At 49.3% G+C, this 19689-nt stretch overlaps 1 protein-coding gene across 3 annotated transcripts in view; it reads left to right on the top strand.

Moving 5' to 3' along the window:
* The window catches only part of PLXNA2 (plexin A2), a 211432-nt gene that overhangs the window by 129849 nt on the left and 61894 nt on the right, over positions 1-19689 (top strand). For 2 of the 3 annotated variants that reach the window (XR_010412266.1, XM_045877130.3), the window contains exons 5-9: positions 2809-2909; positions 6190-6313; positions 8054-8207; positions 8855-8951; positions 11770-11884. Coding sequence is in view for 1 of the 3 variants with exons in the window: in XM_045877130.3 (XP_045733086.1) it covers positions 2809-2909; positions 6190-6313; positions 8054-8207; positions 8855-8951; positions 11770-11884 (591 nt within the window). In the remaining 2 variants the exon portion in view is untranslated. Of the gene's footprint in view, positions 1-2808; positions 2910-6189; positions 6314-8053; positions 8208-8854; positions 8952-11769; positions 11885-19689 lie in introns of those variants that run through there. The other variant, XR_010412268.1, reaches the window with a different exon arrangement.

Here is a 19689-nt window from a genome sequence, read left to right as displayed (position 1 = left end):
GCCTCAGAGGGCGGGTTGGAGGGGGCCGGCGGAAGCTCCCCGGGCCGTGGGGTCACAGAGATCCTGGAGGGCTGAGAGTTCCAGGCCCCGGAGAGGCAGGCTTTCAGAAAGATGCTGCTTGGAGGGATCACAGGCCATGAGTCAGAGGTCAAGGGTTACTTCTTAAGGCGATGTAATGATGCCGGTGGCCAGTGGCAATGGCTGGGTGGTCGCTTTTATTTATGTATGTATGTATGTATGTATTTTAAAGATTTATTTATTTATTTGAGAGAGAGAGTGTGTGTGTGTGTATGTTTGTGTGTGTGTGCATGGTGGGGGAGGGGCAGAGGGAGAGGGAGGGAATCTCAAGCAGGCTCCATGCCCATCGCAGAGCCTGATGCAGGGCTCGATCTCGGGACCCTGAGATCATGACCTGGGCCAGAATCAAGAGTCGGACACTTAACCAACTGAGCCACCCTGGTGCCCCTGGATGGTCTCTTTTAACTGTACCAAATTGTTCAGGGCAGAAATCGTGAACAGTCTCAAGGAGGAGTTAGGTAAACTGTGGGAAATAGATTCCCAAAGGTCAGAATGTGAAGGACAAATGCGGCCTCCCTCTGAGGACAGAAATCCCTCTCACAGCCTTCCAGACACCTGTCACGTTGACTCTGCTTTCGAATCCCAGTGATGGGAGTTCCTTGCAGAAGCGAGGGCTGAATGTTATTGGACAACTTTGACCTTCCTAGTTTGGGCTTTCCTGAAACTTTTCACCCATGAGTCCTGTTGTGGCCACATTGCTGCCCTTCAAACATTAGAAACCCCATCTTTTTGGATCTAATAATTTGGATCTAATAATTTGGATCTAATAATTTGGATCTAAATAAACATCCCAGGTCCAACACCTCAGATGCTGCATCTGGATCCCAGCCCTCCTGACCACTCTTCTGGGAAGGACCTCTGGTTGAATAACACCGCTCTTGGGCACTCCCCAGTGTGGGGTGCCCTCTCTCCAACCCTGACACCCTGTCTGTTTATGCAGCCCAGGAGCAAATTAGCCCCTTGAGCCATTATATCAGCCGGCCAGGCCATACGGGACTCACACCCTCAGGTCTAGTATATAGGAGCTATTTCAGACCAGCCTCCACTCACAGTACCAGTTTCTTCAACTGAATTGCAAGATTTGACTATTATCCTTCCTGCGTTTCCTATTTTTGTTATTAAAAGGAGGTTAGGGCTGTTTAAAGCTGATCATGTCCACCCACTTATAGGAAAGCCTTGTGATACGAATATTAGGTGTTAGGATGCGGTAAGAACGAGGAGCACCCAACAAAGAAAGGGAGCCTCCCGGAGCTGGTGCACGAGACCTTTCATCGTCTGGCCCGGGAGTACGTGCCCTGACATCTCACCCCGCCCCAGCCAGGCTACACCCTTGAGTTCTGCTGAACTTGTCCATGATGACTTTGGCTTGTGATAATCACTGAGCATGCCGTGCCCTTCCGTGTCTCTGCAGCAGCTCTCTCCTGCCCTGATTCACGCTTTCTCCAGCGTCCAGCGGCCACTTCCCCGACAGCTTGTCCTGGGCACCCCTCCTCCAAGTTCACGCCTGTCCCAGGCGAGGAGCTCCAGCATTGCAGTTACCAACTCCCCCTGGACTCTGAGCTCTGCGGGGCAGGCTCTGTGTCCTGATGGCTGGTATTTCCCTCTCACATAGCACTGGAGCCTCGCTGTGGTGACATCTGATAAAGATTTGCTAGATAAGCATGTTAAACTCCGAAGCCTCTCAGGAGGATGCTGTGAAAGTGTCTCGGGCAGATCCTTTGTTGCTCTGCCCGGAGGCAGGACACCATGTGGCTGGACCCCGGGTTGTGGGTTTGCACTTGCGATCACACATCCGGTGGGTGGGGGACCTCTCTGCCCTGACAAAGGAGAGCCCAGCCCCAGCCCAGCAAATAGTTTTGCAGCCCAGCAGCCTCCGGCTCCAACCCGCAGCAGTACCTAGTATCGCAAATGGAAGACTTCAATCTTCTGACCCCCTTACCTGGCCTGAACGTCACACGTGGACAGGTGGTGGTGTCGGGTCCAAACAGGCCCATCTCAAGGCCCTGCAGGGCCCCACGGGGCAACTGGCAGGAGTTCGCTGGGGCTGCATCCTTGGGGTGGGGGGCAGGGACTTGATCTGTAAATTCCCACTTTCCCCAGCAAGACGGACTCAGACAGGCAGCTCATCTCTGTGGATGTTCCCATTTAGCCAGACTTTTCAAAGGATGTTAGATTTACTAGAAAAAATTGAATGCAGACATCAGAGAATGGGATAATTGGATCCAGGTGGTATGTTTGGTTGGATGTAAAGAGACTGTGCCATACGATGAATATTATTGGATAGGAATAGTTTCTCCTTCTCTCCCTTTTTAAATGTTTTCTGTGTGGGCAGGATGTCTCAGCCCAAGCCCAGCTGAAAGCCCTTCAGAGACAAGTTGGTGGCACTCAATAGGCTTTCAACGGAGTTAACCATTTTCACGAACATGGCAAGCTCTCAAAAGGACTTGAGTGGTGGGCAGATAGAGACAGGAAGATTTGCTTCTGCCCCTGGTGAAGGCAAGAAGCAGCCTTGGGCCAGCCACCCCAGAAACACATTCCCTTAGCTGTACCCCCATTGCACCAGGCAAACAAGTGAGAGAGGCCATTGACTCCTGCCCGCCCCCCCCGCCCAGTGTCACCTCTTTAGGGGCGGTGACAGGGTAACTGCAGGTAGGTGTAGGTGAGTGTGAACACACATCAGCCAGTCATCACTCCCTGATCTAACTGTGCTCTCTTTCATCTCTCTGCCAGATCACCAGGGTCCCCGTGGAATCCTGTGAGCAGTACACGACCTGTGGGGAATGTCTGAGCTCGGGGGACCCTCACTGTGGCTGGTGTGCCCTGCACAATATGTAAGTTGGGGATCGTTCTGAAAACAGGCCTGGAATGCAGATGACCAGGTGCTTTCCTGGGACTGTTGATGAGGATGTGACCGTGGTTTCCAGGGCAAGGGGAATTTCCAATAATTCTCATCTAGGTTGGAGAGCAGGAAGAGAGGCCACGGGCGGGCAGGGGTCCTTCTTTCCCAGGGTCGTGCCTTTGCCTCTCGTTTCACTTCTAAATTCTGCCCTCCCGCCTGCTCCCGCGTCTGCACCTTGTCAACACTGGGAAGGGTGGTGGTACCAGAAGAACTCACCAGGGAAGCTGTAGAATTCTCTAGGTTTGCCCAGAACCTCCTCAGTGCATCCTGCCACCAGCGTGCAGATGGTAGTGCACTGTTGGGGGGGCGGGTGGAGGGTGTGCATCTGCACTCCAGTGAGCTGCTGTGTGACCCTGGATGGTCACTGACAACTCTGGGCCTCCACTTCCCCAGCGCTGAATAGGGCTAATGCCTACCTCGCAGGTACACTGTGAGGATTAAATGAAATAATAAATGCTTTGGAAATAAGGAAGCCCAGAATAGGCTATACAAATCAAAATAATTATTATGAACTCTGAACCTTTGGGAGGACCCTTCTGGCCTCATTAATTCATGATTTTAAGAAGTCTGCATCTCATTCTAACTAGCCTCACACCCCTATTCAGATACATCCTGGCCATTGAATACCAGCTCAATAGAAATGCAAAATCACACTTAAACTTCCTAATTTGAAGGGCCGCGGAGGGAGAGAAGAGGGTGAAAACCCAAAGGCGGGACCTGGCTGGGAATTCTGTTCCCCAGTGGAGTTGGAAGCTCCGTGGCTCAGTGCCAGCCAGCAGCGCATCTCCATGAAATGTGCCGGGTTTGGGGTGGAGGCGGAGGGGGCGGGGGGCCAGAGTTCAGGGTCCTGCACAATAGCTCTTGGCTTCCAGCCTCTGCAGCAGGTGTTGCAAGGGCTAGGGAGGGAGGGAGGGAATCACAGATACAAAATCTGGACTGGATTTGAGCCCACAACTACTGGGTTCCCTGCTTGGGTTTGGAGGTAAGCGACTCTCCTCAAGAAGTTTTGCAGAAAATGTTCTTGCCAGAACCAAGGCAGTGAGTCGCCGTTTCGGTCAGACAAGATGCGGATGGCCCAGGAATCGCAGAGGTGGATAGCCATGTGTTTCCCCTCAGTGCGGCTGATGGGCCAGCCAGCTGAACCTCTCATCAGGAGGATTTCTTCCTCCCAGGACCCTGACTGCTGCCCCCACTCCGTGCCAAGTGTCCCAGGCTACATGCCCTCTCCTTGTGCAGTGCGCATGCCCAGCCACACCTCCCACTCCCCTGCTCCCTGCCCTGCCCTCCCAGCCTCTGAGCCAGTGGCTCTTCTCACAGGTGGAACACACCCCTTACAGATGGGGGATTGTCATTAATTCAACAGCAAGGACAACCGTGTTCCCCGGCTTGTGCTTGAGCCTATTAACCTGTCACAGTGCTCGAGTCTCCCGGTGGCCCCACACCACCCCTGTCATCCTCCTGTCCGGGTGGGCTGTGGCATCAGGATGGTCTCCGATTTCCTCTGTCCTCTGAACTCCCTACCTGTGGCAGGGAAGCCCTCCCACCGATGGGGCACACCTCTCCTTCCAGCCACTCTGCCTGCCAAGAGCACTTAGGAACGAGCTTCTTCCTCTTTCCACCCAGAGCTTTCTCCTCTTAGGTCCTTCTGGTGGTCAGCAGCCCCCTGCCATGCCCTCGCCCCCGCCCCCAGGGGCCTGCCTCGGTAACGGGAAGGCGTTGGCGGGCCCACTTGCAGTTCCCCGGCGCACACGCTGGACTGGAGGCAGGGGCCCAGGGAGATTGCTGAAGAGGCTCTGGGTCCGGGGGGATTTGAAACCTTCCTGTCTCTTCTGTTTGCCTTGCTCCTGCAAGTGTGTCAGTGTCTCCGAGGCTATTTATCTCTGTTAGGGCTGTTGCCATAAATAGTATGATAAAAAAGAGCCATTTCAGCGAGTCAATGAGATAAAGGCTCCAGTCAAGAGCTCACTTTAGAGCTATCTTAAGGATTCACTTAAACCTCAATAATTCTTTTCTTTGACAGCATTCATATTTAGATCCATTATGTGCCTGGAAAGGAAGAGGGGAGGGGCGGGGGGACTTTGGGTAGGAATCACTGCCTGATTGTGGCATCTTGTGGTATGTCAGGGGCTAGTTGGTCTGGAGAAGCACCAGCCCTGGAGTGTGTTCCCATGTGACACAGGTGGCGAGAAGATGCTCTTGCATGCAGGCGTCACCATGCCCACCTGCCGCCCGGGCAGAGATGAAGCTGTTGGGAGAGACGGCCACACGGCTTTCTGACGGAGGCAGCCCTGGCTGCCCCTCCTGGGCTGCCTCTTTGTCTCCAGGCATTATTTCACACCGCAAATACTTATTTAAAATATAGCATGTGACAGGGAGAATATCTCAATGAATAAAACATGGCCCCTGCCTTCAGAGAGCCATGAGTCCAGCCACAAGATCACATGTACGCTGTCCCACACGGTGAAGACCTGTCCCGCGTCTGACATCTTTTTGGAGTAGAATAATAACATTAATAGTCATCATCATTAATATTATTATTATAAGGGCTAAAAAGCCATTTTCTTTTTTTTAAAAGAGTTATTTATTTGAGAAAGTGATCATGAGAGCAAGGGAGCAGGGAGAGGGCCAAAGGGAGAAAGAGAGAGAGAATCTCAAGCAGACTCCCCGCTGAGCACGGAGCCCCACCCAGGGCTCCATCCCAGGACCTTGAGATCATGACCTGAGCCAAAATCAAGAGTCAGAGGTTGTTTTTTTTTTTTTTTTTAAGATTTTATTTATTTATTTGAAAGAGAGAGACAGAGATAGCGACAGAGAGCAGGAGCAGGGAGGAGAGGGAGAAGCAGGCTCCTGGCTGAGCAGGAAGCCCCATGCGGGGCTCAATCCCAGGACCCTGAGATCATGACCTGAGCCGAAGGCAGACGACGCTTAACCGACTGAGCCACCCAGGCGCCCCCAGGAGCTATTCTTTATGTCTAAACTGTACCTCTCATATTGGGGGTTAATCCAACTCCCTCTTAGTCTGTGTTTACCTGTGATCAGGACCATCGGGGAGTCACCGAAGCCCTCTGGGGTAAGTGAAAAGTGTAATGAGAAGACAAGCCAAGAGCCTCAGAGCAGCAAACCCCTCTTAACCCCCCCACCTCCAGGGGACAGTGGAGCCAAACAGATGGGTCTCAGAGGCCTGACCTCTTGTGCATCTGTGTCTGTGGCAGGTGCTCCCGCAGGGACAAGTGCCAGAGGGCCTGGGAACCTAATCGATTTGCAGCCAGCATCAGCCAGTGCATGAGCCTCGAGGTGCATCCCAGCAGCATCTCAGTGTCTGAACACAGCCGGCGGGTAAGAAACGTATCCCGGGGGCTGGTGGGGAGCACAGAGCACACACGTGGTGTGCGCGTGTTCCTTCAACACTTGCACGTGTATCTGTCACTGGATCACACTTTAAATGCTCCAAGGAAACTGTGTTTATACAAAACCTATGGTAGCTCCTATTGTAAAGGGCACAGTCATTCTCTGTATTCCCTGCAAACTCATTACCCATTGATCTGTTTTGTAAATCTAGATTCTGCATTTAGTAACAAACATTTACAACATAGTGCAATCCGATACTAAATAACACATTGTTTGTTATATGCTCTATTTACATTCCTCTATCTCATGCGGTTTTTCACACAGACCTTAGAGTTGCCTTTGTGTGTGTGTGTGTGTGTGTGTGTGGTGTGTGTGTGAGAGAGAGAGAAAGAGAGAAAGAGAGAGAGAGAGGAGAGACAGACAGAGACAAAGAGACTGAGGCTTAAGTAACAGTCGGTATGTACTTGAAGAGAATATTAAAGAGAATAAAACAACCCTTAACCACCTGTCGAGGTACAACCCCAAATATTTCATGTCCTTAGGTCCTGCACGATTATTTCATTCTGAAGGTTTTGTGAGCATTTACGGATGTTAATTAGTTAATGAACCTTCCAAGATTTCTGTTCATTCACCCCCACTAGGAGGTTTTGGCTCCCACGGAGCCGAGGGAACAAATAGGGGAATTTGTACCTAAGTCTCTTGGCCCCATGGAAACGAAACTGGGGCAGGGATTCAGCAGCAAACAAATGTTTGGAGAGGCTAGGTGACACTCATTGTGAGTGAGAAACCTCTGCAAATAAATACAGCCAGGTGTTGTCAGGAAGACAATGGGAGACCTACCTACACTGTGGCTCCCAACTTGAAGGCTCTGGGGGGGGGGGGGGGCGGGTATTGTTGCCATGAACCCTTATGGTCACCCCCTGTTGCTAGAGGAGGCCAGGGGCATTTTTTACCTATTGTGTCAAATATCACTTAGATGTTCTATTGTGGTCATTGCGAACAAACTCATTTCTGGCCGTCAGTGGTATTTTTACCATTCAAAGGATGGTATGCAAACTTGAAAAAGCCGCAAAGTGCTGGCCTAGATCATTGGAATCCACAGGCAGCAGCAGACATCATCCGAGCCGTTGGTGTCCACGTTCCTTGCTTTCTCTGGTCCCCACAGCTCCTTGTGAAGCCACTGCCCTACTGGAGGGGGGCTGTCAGCAAGCAGGGCGCCTGGGGTTGGGAGGACAGAGAGGCAGAAACCCTAGGACACTTGGCATCCTGATAAGCAGCGCCTGAATCATAGCCAGGGTGAGGAGCTCACTGTCTCCCGCCAACCTGGTAGACCTCGAGATCGGTAAGCCAGTGTTAAGGCTTGTTTGCAAAGGGCTCAGCTCGTGATTTGCTTTCCAGGGTCATGGTTTCATGTCAGAATGACGAGGTCTGAGGTGGATTTTGGTACCTTTCCCTCTAGGCCCCCTCACCCAGTCCTTTCTGATGCTGGCCAAGACTGAAAAATAAATGCACAGTGATATTAATAAAGACCCACTGACTCTGCACTCTTGTAATTGTCAAAGCCAGAAGATCACTAGACCAATGTCCTTCCTTAGAGATGAGCTCAGGGGACATTAGTCCGCAAGCAGGCCACAGCAGGGCCAGGCCTGGAGCTCTGGTCTCCGGAGCCCTTAGGATTCTTCCTATGGCATCGTTTTTTGCTCCTGAGCCTCTTTGCTCCTCCCACAGCTCAGCCTGGTTGTGAGTGATGCTCCTGACCTGTCTGTGGGCATCTCCTGTGCCTTTGGGAACCTGACCGAGGTGGAGGGACAGGTGTCTGGGAGCCAGGTCATCTGCATCTCACCAGGGCCCAAGGATGTCCCTGTCATCCCTCTGGATCAAGGTAAGAAGTGAGCGCCATGAAAGTCACATGCCAGGGGCTGCCCTACCAGAATGGTCAAGAGTAGAGTACACAGTGGAAGGGGTAGCAAGTAGAGGGCGCAGGGGATGGGGTGGCGAGTACCAGCACCAAAGTTGCCTGCCCGAGCCTTCATATCGCAGATGCTAACGTGGGCTTATGTAACTTGTTTGAGTTTGAAAGCTCCTTGTCATGCCCCAGAGCAAAATTCAGAAAGAAGGAAATCCCTTGCTCCAACTTCGGTTAAGTCTTCACCATGTGCAGAGAGTTTTTCCAGACTTCCCTTCCCTTCAAGGAATATCAGTGGCTCCAGCCAGTGATTTTCAGTGGTCTCTCCATGGAACTGGGGGTTTGAGGGGTTCTGGCCTAGTATTTCTGAAAGTCTTTCAGTAACTGAACATGCCTGACCAAAGCAAGGGTTTCTGTGGGATGTGATTCATTCCGTTTCCCCTAAAAGGGGGAGTGGGGGTGGCTGGGTCCCAGTGACGGGTGTCTCAACAGGACCAAAGGGACTCTCGGGCAATTTTCATCTACCATCTGTGCCCCAAGAGAGCCCTGGAGTGGCTTCATGGATTACCCTCAGATTCTCCACTGGGCGCCCAGGTTGTTACCCTCTCCTTTTTTTCCCCCAGACTGGTTTGGGCTAGAGCTGCAGCTGAGATCCAAGGAGACAGGGAAGATATTTGTCAGCACCGAGTTCAAGTTCTACAACTGCAGTGCCCACCAACTGTAAGCATCCCGGGGCCTGGATACGGGTGTCGGGGGTTCTCTAAGCTCCAGCCATGTTGGTTTCACCTCTCAGTCTCCCCACGGGACCTGGCACACTGTCTGGGACAGAGTAAGCTCTCCATAAATGTTCCTTTTCAGTTCTGTTCAGTTTATTCAGTTATATTAAACAGAATGGCATTCACTGTCCACAGCCTCTGATGTCATCCAGACTCCCTTGCCTGACCCCCCCTACAACCCTACCCCCAATTCTCAAGCTAAGACGGTAAAAAGAAAGTTTGACATGAAGACGAAGGTCGTGGTCCAAGGACCATAAGAAAAGTTCTCCATTTTAGACCAGCTGGTGGTGGCTTTGAACGTAGAGATAGACAGTGAATGGAGTTTAGACACATCCTCCATGAGCAAGCAGAGAGGGACTCGGAGGTAAAAGGCAGCTATGCACACAGCTACCCGAGAGGAGGACATGCCATAAGGGCCCCAGGCTGGGAGGGGGAGAGGAGACTTTCACTCCACTGTGATCCAGACCCAGCCTTTGACTTTTTAAAGAGGAGGGGGAAACCGGCGGCCTCTAGAGGGGCTTGAGTAGAGCCCAGCTGACCTCACCAGCCATCTCCAGCAGTGGGACACTTACCACTGGTGCCCACAAGCTAAGAACTTCTACAGCTGGGCAGGAATAGAGACCCATATTTAGTTTCTATCTTCGCTGGAAGAGAAACTGAGACTCCTTCCATACAAACTGGGAACTCTATACCGCCTGGTTTAGAAAGAGGGAAATAGGTCTCTGTAATAGGGCCACATAAAGGCCACTGGACCAGTGACCATGAACATTCCACAAGGATAGAGATATCAAGCAACAATGGCACACCAGAGGGAGCAATCGCTGGGGATAGTCTATGGACCCATCCTTCCCATTTCTTAGGACAGGAATACTCTGAGGTCTGCATAACTCCAAGGCATCATGTCTGTAGGGTCCAGGCTATGGATAAGATGGGCTCAGCAATCCACATGGGGAGAGGGTCTGTTTGCAGCTATCCCTGAAAGGAATCTTCAGCCATTAAAAGAGACAAATGAGTCAGTCTTCCCGAGCCTCCCCTCCTCTGATCTTGATTTTTATGACGGGAATCAGCTGCTGGAACTGTAGGATCTCCGAAGTAGTTAAGAAAGAAGGCACAGTTGAGCCCCATTGGGATAAGTCAATAGATGTGCCGAGAAAGACAGGACAAGTGGTAAAAATGGCCTGGGGCGGGGGCAGGGCAGTAAGTGCAGAAGCTGAAATAAACAAAATTGCCCACTAACCACGGCGTCCCAATCCCAGCTAACCCTGTTGAGGAAAATGCAAGCATCTTGGAGAAAGAAACTCCCAACCTCCTTCTAAACTCCAACACAGTGGTGATAGAACTCATTGTTTGTGAGAGCATCCTCATCTCCATGGCAGTTCGGTGTGATGTCACCACTTTGCATTGCTATGGCAACAGAAATGCAGTCACAGGCAGTAAGTTTTAGCCAAAAAAAAAAAAAAAAAGGCAGGTCTCCTTGACCCCAAAGATTCCATTTTATTTCTAAACACTATCTTACCCCTACTCCACTCCTGGCATCCATAGCAAAAAGTCACAGAATCAAGTTCAATCCCCTGCTTTTAATATGGTAAACTGAGGCCCACAGGGGATAAGTGCTGCAGCGAAGGTCACAAAATTAGCCAGTGGAAAAGCCAGGCTTAGAACCCCATCTCATCATTCTTGGTCCATTTTCATTATTTACTTGCTGAATCATAAGATATTAGCCAGAACCAGTCAGTCTGGCCTAAGCTCAGAAACACAATCATTTTGGGCATATCTGGAAGGGGATAAGACTGATCAGCATGGGGAAGATGAGGTGTAGATGTGCTGATGCACCCAAAACAGGGTGGCAAATTAGCCAGTCACCCCCTGGATGGAGACCCATCCACCTAAATGTAAAGAGAATGCCCACCAGATGGCGCCAGATCGCAGAGCCGGCTGTGTCCCTTCCAGGTTGGTCTAGTTGTCAAAGGCTAGATTAGGGGCGCTGGCATTTTAATGGTCTGGTCACACACAGCCCCCAGGTAAAACTAGAGGGAAAGAAGCGCTTACCCTGGCAAGAAATGCATGAGCCACACATATTACTGCCTATGCCTGGCTACTTGGAGAGTGAGACAAAATTGCCATTTAATATTGTTAACTCCCCCAAAGCCCAGAAACACAGGTGGTTGAACTAGTTGTTGACACTCAAATGTGACTTAAAAACTTGAAATAACAGGTAATTTAAGCACTTGAAAATAACACTCACATTTAACATTGTACCTTTCAAAACCATTTCCTACACATTATCTTGTTTGATGCTCAACAGCCCTGTGGAGCAGACGGGAAAGTTTTATTACAGACTGATGAAGAACTTCCAATGCAGAAAGTGAAGTGACTTACTCAAGGTGACCCCAGTGGCAGTGGCAAGCCTGGAATCCTATCTGCCCAATTTCTATCCCCGTGCTTTTCTGTCTTATGTCTTCCAAGCTATTCTCTTATTAGTGGTGGGGTGCTGGTAAATATTTAACTACCAGCAATCAAGGAAAAAAACCCTAGTATGTAGCATTTGCCAATTTCTATGGTGTAAATACTCTGTCCGTGGCTGATTCCAAGCTATAACATGATGCCAACCACTTGCAAAATTCCTGGAAATGTAAATAATCAGCTCTCCTGAGAGAGAGACTAGGATAACCGACTTCCATCATGACACATGGGCTACTTGGCACCCTTACCTTCCCTGTGTGCTCCCTTCTCTTTGCCTCTTACTATCTCCATCCTTGCAGGTGCCTGTCTTGCGTCAACAGTGCCTTCCGCTGCCATTGGTGCAAATACCGGAACCTCTGCACTCACGACCCCACCACTTGCTCCTTCCAGGAGGGCCGGATCAATATTTCAGAGGTAAGCAAGGCTCACCTTGGCATGGTGATGTTTCCCAGCGAGTCTGAGTGGCCCTCCCTTTTCAGATGGGCAGTCCAGTGGCTTGGCCATCTCCTTGCCCTGACCCATCTTGGTCTTCTTCCCGGAGATTCTATATGTTAGAAAGCCTCATTATTAAAAAATGCAAAAAAAAAAAAAAAAGTGGTAGAAAATACCCCAGAGGCAGAGAAATGTGCTGTCTCTTCTAGACTCTTAAGACTCTCTACATTCAAAGGCTTGAGGGGAACTGAGGGTTGAGACTAAAAGCTGAGAGGACATATCCAACCAACCAGACTCCATTGTCTAGAAGAGGGCAGTGAATGACATTGATTCTTTGAGTCTAAGCCCTTTGCTTGGCTGCAGACATAGTCCAATTCAACAGAACATTCACTCTCAACCATTCTTTCATGCCAACCTCTCTTCCAACTCCAAGTTTCAATGATTCTTTGACTCTGATGTATGACTGGGTGGGTGGCCTTCCAGAAAGAGAAGGAAATTCAGCTGGTGAAAAGAACCAGGCCTTGCTAAAAGTCCCAGCTTATTATACAATCAGTGTTCCATCCCCAAGGCCTGACCCACCTTTGTTTTCACCCTCCGTGAAATATCAAATTGCTTGTCTTTCCAAGGAATATCACATCCGATGGTTATCTACTGATGTTGATTTTCGTACACAATTCACAGCATGCCTTAGGAAAATGAAGCCTGCTTGGTCAATTTCCCTTTCTCGTATTTAATGTTTTTCACACCACAGCATGGCCAGTAGGTTGGGTTTGAACGACTGTAGAGGCCTATGTATTCATACAAGTTGCACACGTGTGCATACACACGTTCCCCTCTTCTTCCACCTTTTAGAAAATCCGCAAATGTAAATGAGCAACAGCATAGCATGTGCATATTTTACTGTACTCTTTCCATACACCTGTTGCCATTGCAGTAGACTAGAAGCTTTTTTTTTATTCTTATGTTAATCCCCATACATTACACCATTAGTTTTAGATGAAGTGTTCCATGATTCATTGTTTGTGCATAACACCCAAGACTAGAAGCTTCTTGAAGGCAATGGCTACATCTTACCTTTAAATCCTCAGTGTCTTCTTCAGTGAATGTTTGCAGAATGCATGCGTGAAAGAAGGAAGGAATGGCCACTTTACCCAAATGCCATTGATAGGAAGGATTCCTTGGATACATTTGTCCATGATTTCAAGAAATAGAGTCTTATGGGAAAAAAAGAAGAAACAGAGTCTTCTGTGTCTCCTAATCTTGATAGAAATGCTAGTTGTTTCCATGAATAAACATAAGAAAGTAGACCTTGATATACATATTTCAAATCATCATGGTGCATACTTTAAATACCTTACAATTTCATTTGTCAATTATACCTCAAAAGGTAAAAAAAAAAAAATTAAATAAGAATATAGTAGGCCTTGAACTGTTTCTCAAACACACACCCATGGCCTTGAATTCTTCTGAGTTTCTGAAATAATATGTGTTACGTTCAGCCAGAAAAATGTAAAAATGGGCCCATCTTGAAAGAGAGAAACATAGATGGTATCCACAGGTGGTATTTAAGACAGGCCATCTGCAGGTGCCCCAGAGTGATGGACACAGTTATCTAGTGCCCTGAAAACCTTTCAGAAAAAGATTTCCCTCCAGCCAGTTGGTGTGCTTTGATGTAGCTGGCCTGAAAGATCTACCCTGGTCTTAGTGGACACTGCAAATTAATCCCAGCCCTGGGATTGTGCAAGAGTATGGAACTGCTTTCAGGCCAGTCTTCTTACTCAGAGGATAGGACCCAAGGGCTGCAGGGATGGAGTGGAGGGTGGTTAACACAGCTGGGGAGTCGACAGAAGAATGGCGAAGGGAGGCGAGGCGGACCAGGAACAGCAGAAGCCACAGACGGGGCTGCTCAGAAGCAAAGGCCTGGCCGTGAAAAGATGGTGATAAAGGGTCTCAGAAACCGACCTTCACATGGGCCTCTTCTAAACTTCTAAGTTCCTTAATAAAATAAAGTGAGGCCGACCACAAAATGCAGACAGAGAGAGAGAGAGAGAGAGTGAAGTGCAGATCTAGACGAGAAAGTTTTCTTCCAGGGGCTCCCCCTCGGGCAGAGAGAAACCCAAAGCCAAGCCTGAAAGGGGCCTGCAGCTGGAGCGAGGGCCAGAGGAGTGGCCCACAGAGCAAGACAAATAAACTCTGCCGGGGTGTGGAGGCCAGAAGGCTAATTGGAAACATGCCGGCCTCCCTTCGTGCCCTTTAGAAGTCACCAGAACAGGGTTCCCTCTCAGCCACGGGGGAGAGACTGAAATGTTCCAGAGAGCTGGGCCTAAGAGAAGCTGTTGCCACCTGGCCACTCGGGATTGAGTGAATACCAAAGGAGGCCTGGGGGGAAACCCCAAAGGCTTCTCACCCCCTATTAGTTTCACTTTCTTTCTTGAATGTCTGTTGCTTGGGATGCTCCCCGCTCAAGTCCCCGCCTCTCCCGAGTGGGACTGGGCCGGACTGCCATTCTCCTACTGCTGATAAGCACAGGCCCCTGATGCGGGCCTGGGGCTTGGCTCTCTGGAGGTCGGGGATGGAAGTCTGGTCTGTGTCCGGCTCCTGACTTCCCCCAGGAAAGAAAATCAGTTCAGGTTCCCAGGAAGCTTGTGAGGGCCACTTCCTCAGCTGCCTTGAATACTGCCAGAGCTCTTGGCCACAGCCATTCACTCATCCCTTCCCAGCAAATAGCTCCCAGGCCCTGCTCTTTTCCGTCCAAAGCTCTGCTTCTGGGGAGCCCATTCCCGAAAATGTGGGGCAACAGCAGAAGCACACACGTCCAGCTTGGGTGAGGTGTTCTTTACTGTATTAGGAGTCTGATCTGATGTCTTTAGGTTTTTCTGGGGATTGAAAATCCCTTAGGTACCTCTTTGGGGGTCCTAGAATATCTCTTTCATATGTCCAGTAAGGGCCCCCTAACTCTGAATCAAAATTTTATGTCCATTTCCTTGAAACAATACATAACTGATAAGCTCCATTGATGTATACGGAACATTAATGTAGCACACGTTTGTAATTCTCTCAAATGTGCCGAAAGTTCTCAAAGCATATATGTCAGGGTAGGGGGACCAGTAACATCAGCATCACCTGGGTACTTGTTGGAAATTCAAAGTCTTGGGGTACCTGGGTGGCTCAGTCGGTTAAGCGGCTGCCTTTGGCTCAGGTCATCATCCCAGGGTCCTGGGATCCAGCCCCGCATCGGGCTCTCTGCTCAACGGGGAGTCTGCTTCTCCCTCTCCCTCTGCCTCTGTGATCTCTCTCTCTCTCAAATAAATAAAATCTTAAAAAAAATTTTCAAATTCTTGGGCCTCATCCCAAATGAGTCTAAAGATTGAGAGTCACGGACATGTGGCATCTCAACTGATTCTCGAAACAGACCTGCAGTTTCACATAATTCATATTTGACACATGTAGTAACCAACGTGCTAAAAATTTAGGTTTTTTGCCCAAGGCTACAGAGAACTCCGGCATCCAAAAGAGCTGAGGACAGTATGCTTTCTGCAGAAAATCAGAGCCAGTTAGCTTGCTTGTCTCCGTGGCCACAGCCACACTTGCCGACCAGATCCCAATCTGGCTTTATGCTCTTTGGTTGTGAGGGTTCGGGGTAGGCAGGGACTGGTACAAATCCATCTCCCCAGATGGGGAGGCTCCCGTGGAGTCCCACTTACAGATACACGGCCAGCCGGCACATGAGGTAAATCTGCCTACTTCTTTCCAGAGGTCTGATGGACCAAGTCCACGCTTAGGCTTGACAAGAAAGTACCTAATTCAAAATAAAAATATTGGTAGTGAACATTTATTGAGTGCTTATTATATATGCAACATTTTCTACATACATAAAATCTCATTTAGTCTACTCTATGAAATGGGTTCTATTACAGATGAGTAAACAGAGGTTTAGGTAAGTTAAGCAATTTTCCTAAGATCATCAGATACATGCAGAAGGCATGACTCAGAGTAAAATGTTCCCCAGGCTGACTGTGAGTAAGTCGACAGCCTCTGATCCTGCATCCCCCCGCCCCCCCCCACACACACAGACGCACACACACGCACACACAAGAAACACACAGTGATATTCATGTTGTTAATCCGGTTTATTGCCATTTACAACATTCTTTCATAGGCCTCTTTTAAGCCATCTAGGCCTGTCAGGTATTTCTGGCCCCATTTTATAGATGAGGAAACTGAATTTCAACTGAACCATCTCTTGAGCTCTTTTAAGGTTATGAGCCAAACCTTTCCACCATGCAGAGCACAGCCGATCTGTGATGGGGCCCTCCAAATCTCTGCCTCCCTGGGCCGGATCAAGCTGCGACATGGTGTTAGCAAGCGGGCGTGCATGGGAGTGTGTATGGCTTTCAGCTCTAGAAGCTCATCTCCCTCCATGGCTAAACCAGGCCTAGTGAGATGTAGATACATAAATATCTTCTTTACGCCCTGTCCCAGGGGAAAGATAGAACCAAATAAATCCGATTAGCTTCCCAGGATACTGGCTGCTTTCTCTCTTTGAAGTCCAGTGGGTGAAGATAATGCCATTTCCACACGGGGGAAGTCGTTTCCGAGGGCCGAAGGGTCCCCTGCGCTGAGAAGCACAGCTAAGCAGAGTGGGTGATGTGGCCGCGAGCCACGCAGGGCTCCCACACCAGAGTCCCGCCCTCCCTGGAGCCGTGGCTCTTCCTCCCCAGACTACCCCTGCCCCCCTGGGATACTCCGAAATAGGACATCTGTTCATCTTGACAGAAACTCAGATTGCTGCCAAGGAGGTGATCCTGCTGCCAAGTTGGCCTAGAGACAGAGAGAGGAGTAAGATGACCTAAAGACAGTGGAGACCAGCAGTAGCGATGGGCATTTTAACACTGACAACCGTCTTAACATTCTGCAGAAAAAGCATAGCGTGATCATTTGTGTTCTTATTCTTAGGACAACTGTGTGTGTGTGTGTGTGCCCGCGCACTCACAGAAACAATTGGGTTGCAAGTGCCCTCATTGTATCTGATGAAACCCAATGCCTTCCTCAAGGCCCTGAGGCATTGAAGTTCCCACAACTTGGCAGTTTTCTGGGCTTCTGGCTTTCCTGCATCTGCCCTCAGCCTTCACTACTGCCATTGCTACCCAGGATTCACTGCTCCCTCCTTAACATATTCACCTGAGCCATTCACAACCCAAGCGTTCTATATCTTCCCCTGCTTCCCAAGAAGAAGACAGGATACCTGCCCCCCAACCCCTTCTTTCCTTTACCCTAGAGAATAAAAGAAAGAATCCTACTCTGTGTGGCCTGAAATAGCAAAAAAACCAAAACAAAACCAAAAAAAAAAAAAAAAAGGCAAAGGATAAGACATCTGTTTCTACTGAGGCAATCTTAGAACCTATTTCGGCATTTGGGAAGCCCCTAATCATTGTCTTTAAATTTAGTCCCAGAAGGTCCAAAACAGCAGACCACAGGACTCTTTTCTAAAATTTTAGAATCCCTTCAAAAAAAGAAAAAAAAAAAAAAAAAACTCCTAAGGAGTACTCATAAAGTGTCTTCTTATGATTCTCTAACCTCCAGGTTGGACCAGACTTAACCCAGACAAAAAGATGAGGATGTGCACACGTGTGTATGTGTGCACGCGCGTGTGTGTATTATATGTAAATAAATATGTGATACAATAAGTATGTATATAAATATATTTGTTATATATGTAAATTTGTCAAAGTTAAAAGGATTCTACAATCTTGTTTACTAACGCAAAACATCATACTTCCAGAAGCACATCTTTAAGACTGTGCTGCTAAAATTTGAATTTGTTCTCTGAGCTCATTAGAGATGAAAAACAACTAGTCATCACTTACAATGTATCAACTAGTTCTGTGTCTGAAAATTTATTCTCTCTGTCTCAGACACACACGCACACACACACACACACACACACACACACCCTCCTTATACCTCAGCCTTATTTCTAGTCTAAATTAAAATTTTAATTTATTAGACACTATGGGGATTTTTTAGCTACCTACAGGAAATAGTATCTCCTTTTCCAGGGGATACCTGGGTTTCCCTAAAGTGGTGTTCATTTTTTTTCTTGGCTATAAATATATGAAAGACTCTGTCAAGCGTGCCCTCAGGGCATGAAAGGAAAAGTGCAGTAAAGAGCACGTTTATGAGTTGGCAGCTTGAGTGACTGGCTTCTAAACAGGGACCCATCTGCTCTGGGGTTGCCTTATGATCCTGTCTCTTTTAGAGACCTTGTCTGCTAGGTGTCCTCACATGCAGTTAGCCTACAGGTGACGGAGGGCACCAGTGACCCGAGAAGTTCATCCAGGTCCTGCTCGATAAGATTCTGTGGAAAATTTCCCCAGTGTTTCATAAATTCTCAGGATTCCTTACTAGATTTGGACAGGCCTACTTAGTAATCATGTGACTCCAAAAGCAGTGACCATTTCCAACCCCAGCTTTGGAAATCAAACTGCTTCTCAAGTCTCTTGGTGTCCAGAAGGCAGGGATCTCCTCTCATCTCTGAAGAATGTAGGAAGCCGGAGGTGGAGAGAAAGTTTGCGATCTTTTCATCTGTCGCTTCATTTTCTCATTTTCTGTTTACCCTCCCACGAGCAATGACCAAGTGTCCAAGACATGTCAGGAACTGGGATAAAGACTGGGGATACTGAGGTGAATGAGATGCAGCCTGATCCTCCAGGCTCACACACCAGTGAGGACAATGAGTCAACAAGCAGTTGCAATTCTGAGGGCTAAATGCGATCATGGGAGAACATCCATAACCCCTCCTGAAGGCCAGGGCAGGGAAAGGGTCAGTGATGGCTTTCCAGAAAAGGAGCTGCAGAGATTAATTTGAAGGCTAATTACGAGGCATTCAGCTACGGAGGGGCTGAGGCAGGGGCCAGGAGGTCGAAGGGGGGGCAGGGCGTGGCAGTGAGTGTTTCTGGTAGAGAGAAAAGCATCTTCAAAGGACCAGAGGCCCATGAGTCGGGAACAACCCCCCAACCCCCCCAGAATTCACCTGAAGTCCCGGATGGCTGGAGCAGGATGCATGAGAGCCCCCAGGGAAGAAGGAGGCAGAGGCCAGGTGGTGAGGGCTTGTAGCTGAGGCCCAGAGGAGAGAAGAGACTTCCTCAGCCCCCCGCTGGGGTCCCCTAGGTCTCCTCCCAATTCTGCATCTGAAGCTGTCCATTGCTCAACACTGCCTGTGTCATGAGCGGCTTCTTAGCAGGGAGCGTCTTTAGCACTGGGATGGGGACAGTTTTCCTTGTTCAAGACTGTCCCACAGCTCACAGGCAGTTCAGCAGCTCCGGCCCCAATGCCAGTAGCACCCCTCAGCAGGATAGCTACATCAAGCCCCACATGCTCCCAAATGCTCCCTCTGAGAACCACTGCAGAGGGGAAGGGGATGCGGAGCCAGGCGCCTCCCTCAAGAATTTCTGCAGTGGGTCCCCGGGAGACAGGAAGTGATCACACGCGGAGATGGCTGGCCCTTACCATCCTCACTGCCAGAGGCTGCTGGGCTCTGTCCTTCCCACGAGGGAGAGAGCGGGCCGGGGATCAGAGCTTCGGGAAGGTGGCAACGTGATCTTCGGAAGAGAAGCAACATCTAGGAAGAGAACTCAGGAAGATCAGTCTGGCTGTCTCACTTGCTTGGGCTCTCGTGGCCCTTCCCACAGCCCCTCCCCACCAAGACTTTCTTTTTTTCGGTTTTGTTTTCCGAAGCAACATGGCATTCATGCAGGGCCTGGTGATGAAATGAGATAAAAAGCCAA

This window comes from Mirounga angustirostris, unplaced genomic scaffold (genome assembly GCF_029215605.1).
Source record: "Mirounga angustirostris isolate CCGP_5_RB_7025 unplaced genomic scaffold, mMirAng1.0.hap1 SCAF_6, whole genome shotgun sequence".
Classification (NCBI taxonomy): Eukaryota; Metazoa; Chordata; class Mammalia; order Carnivora; family Phocidae; genus Mirounga; species Mirounga angustirostris.
The sequence above is the reverse complement of the archived record's forward strand: the minus strand, read 5'-3'. Positions and strand labels throughout refer to the sequence as shown.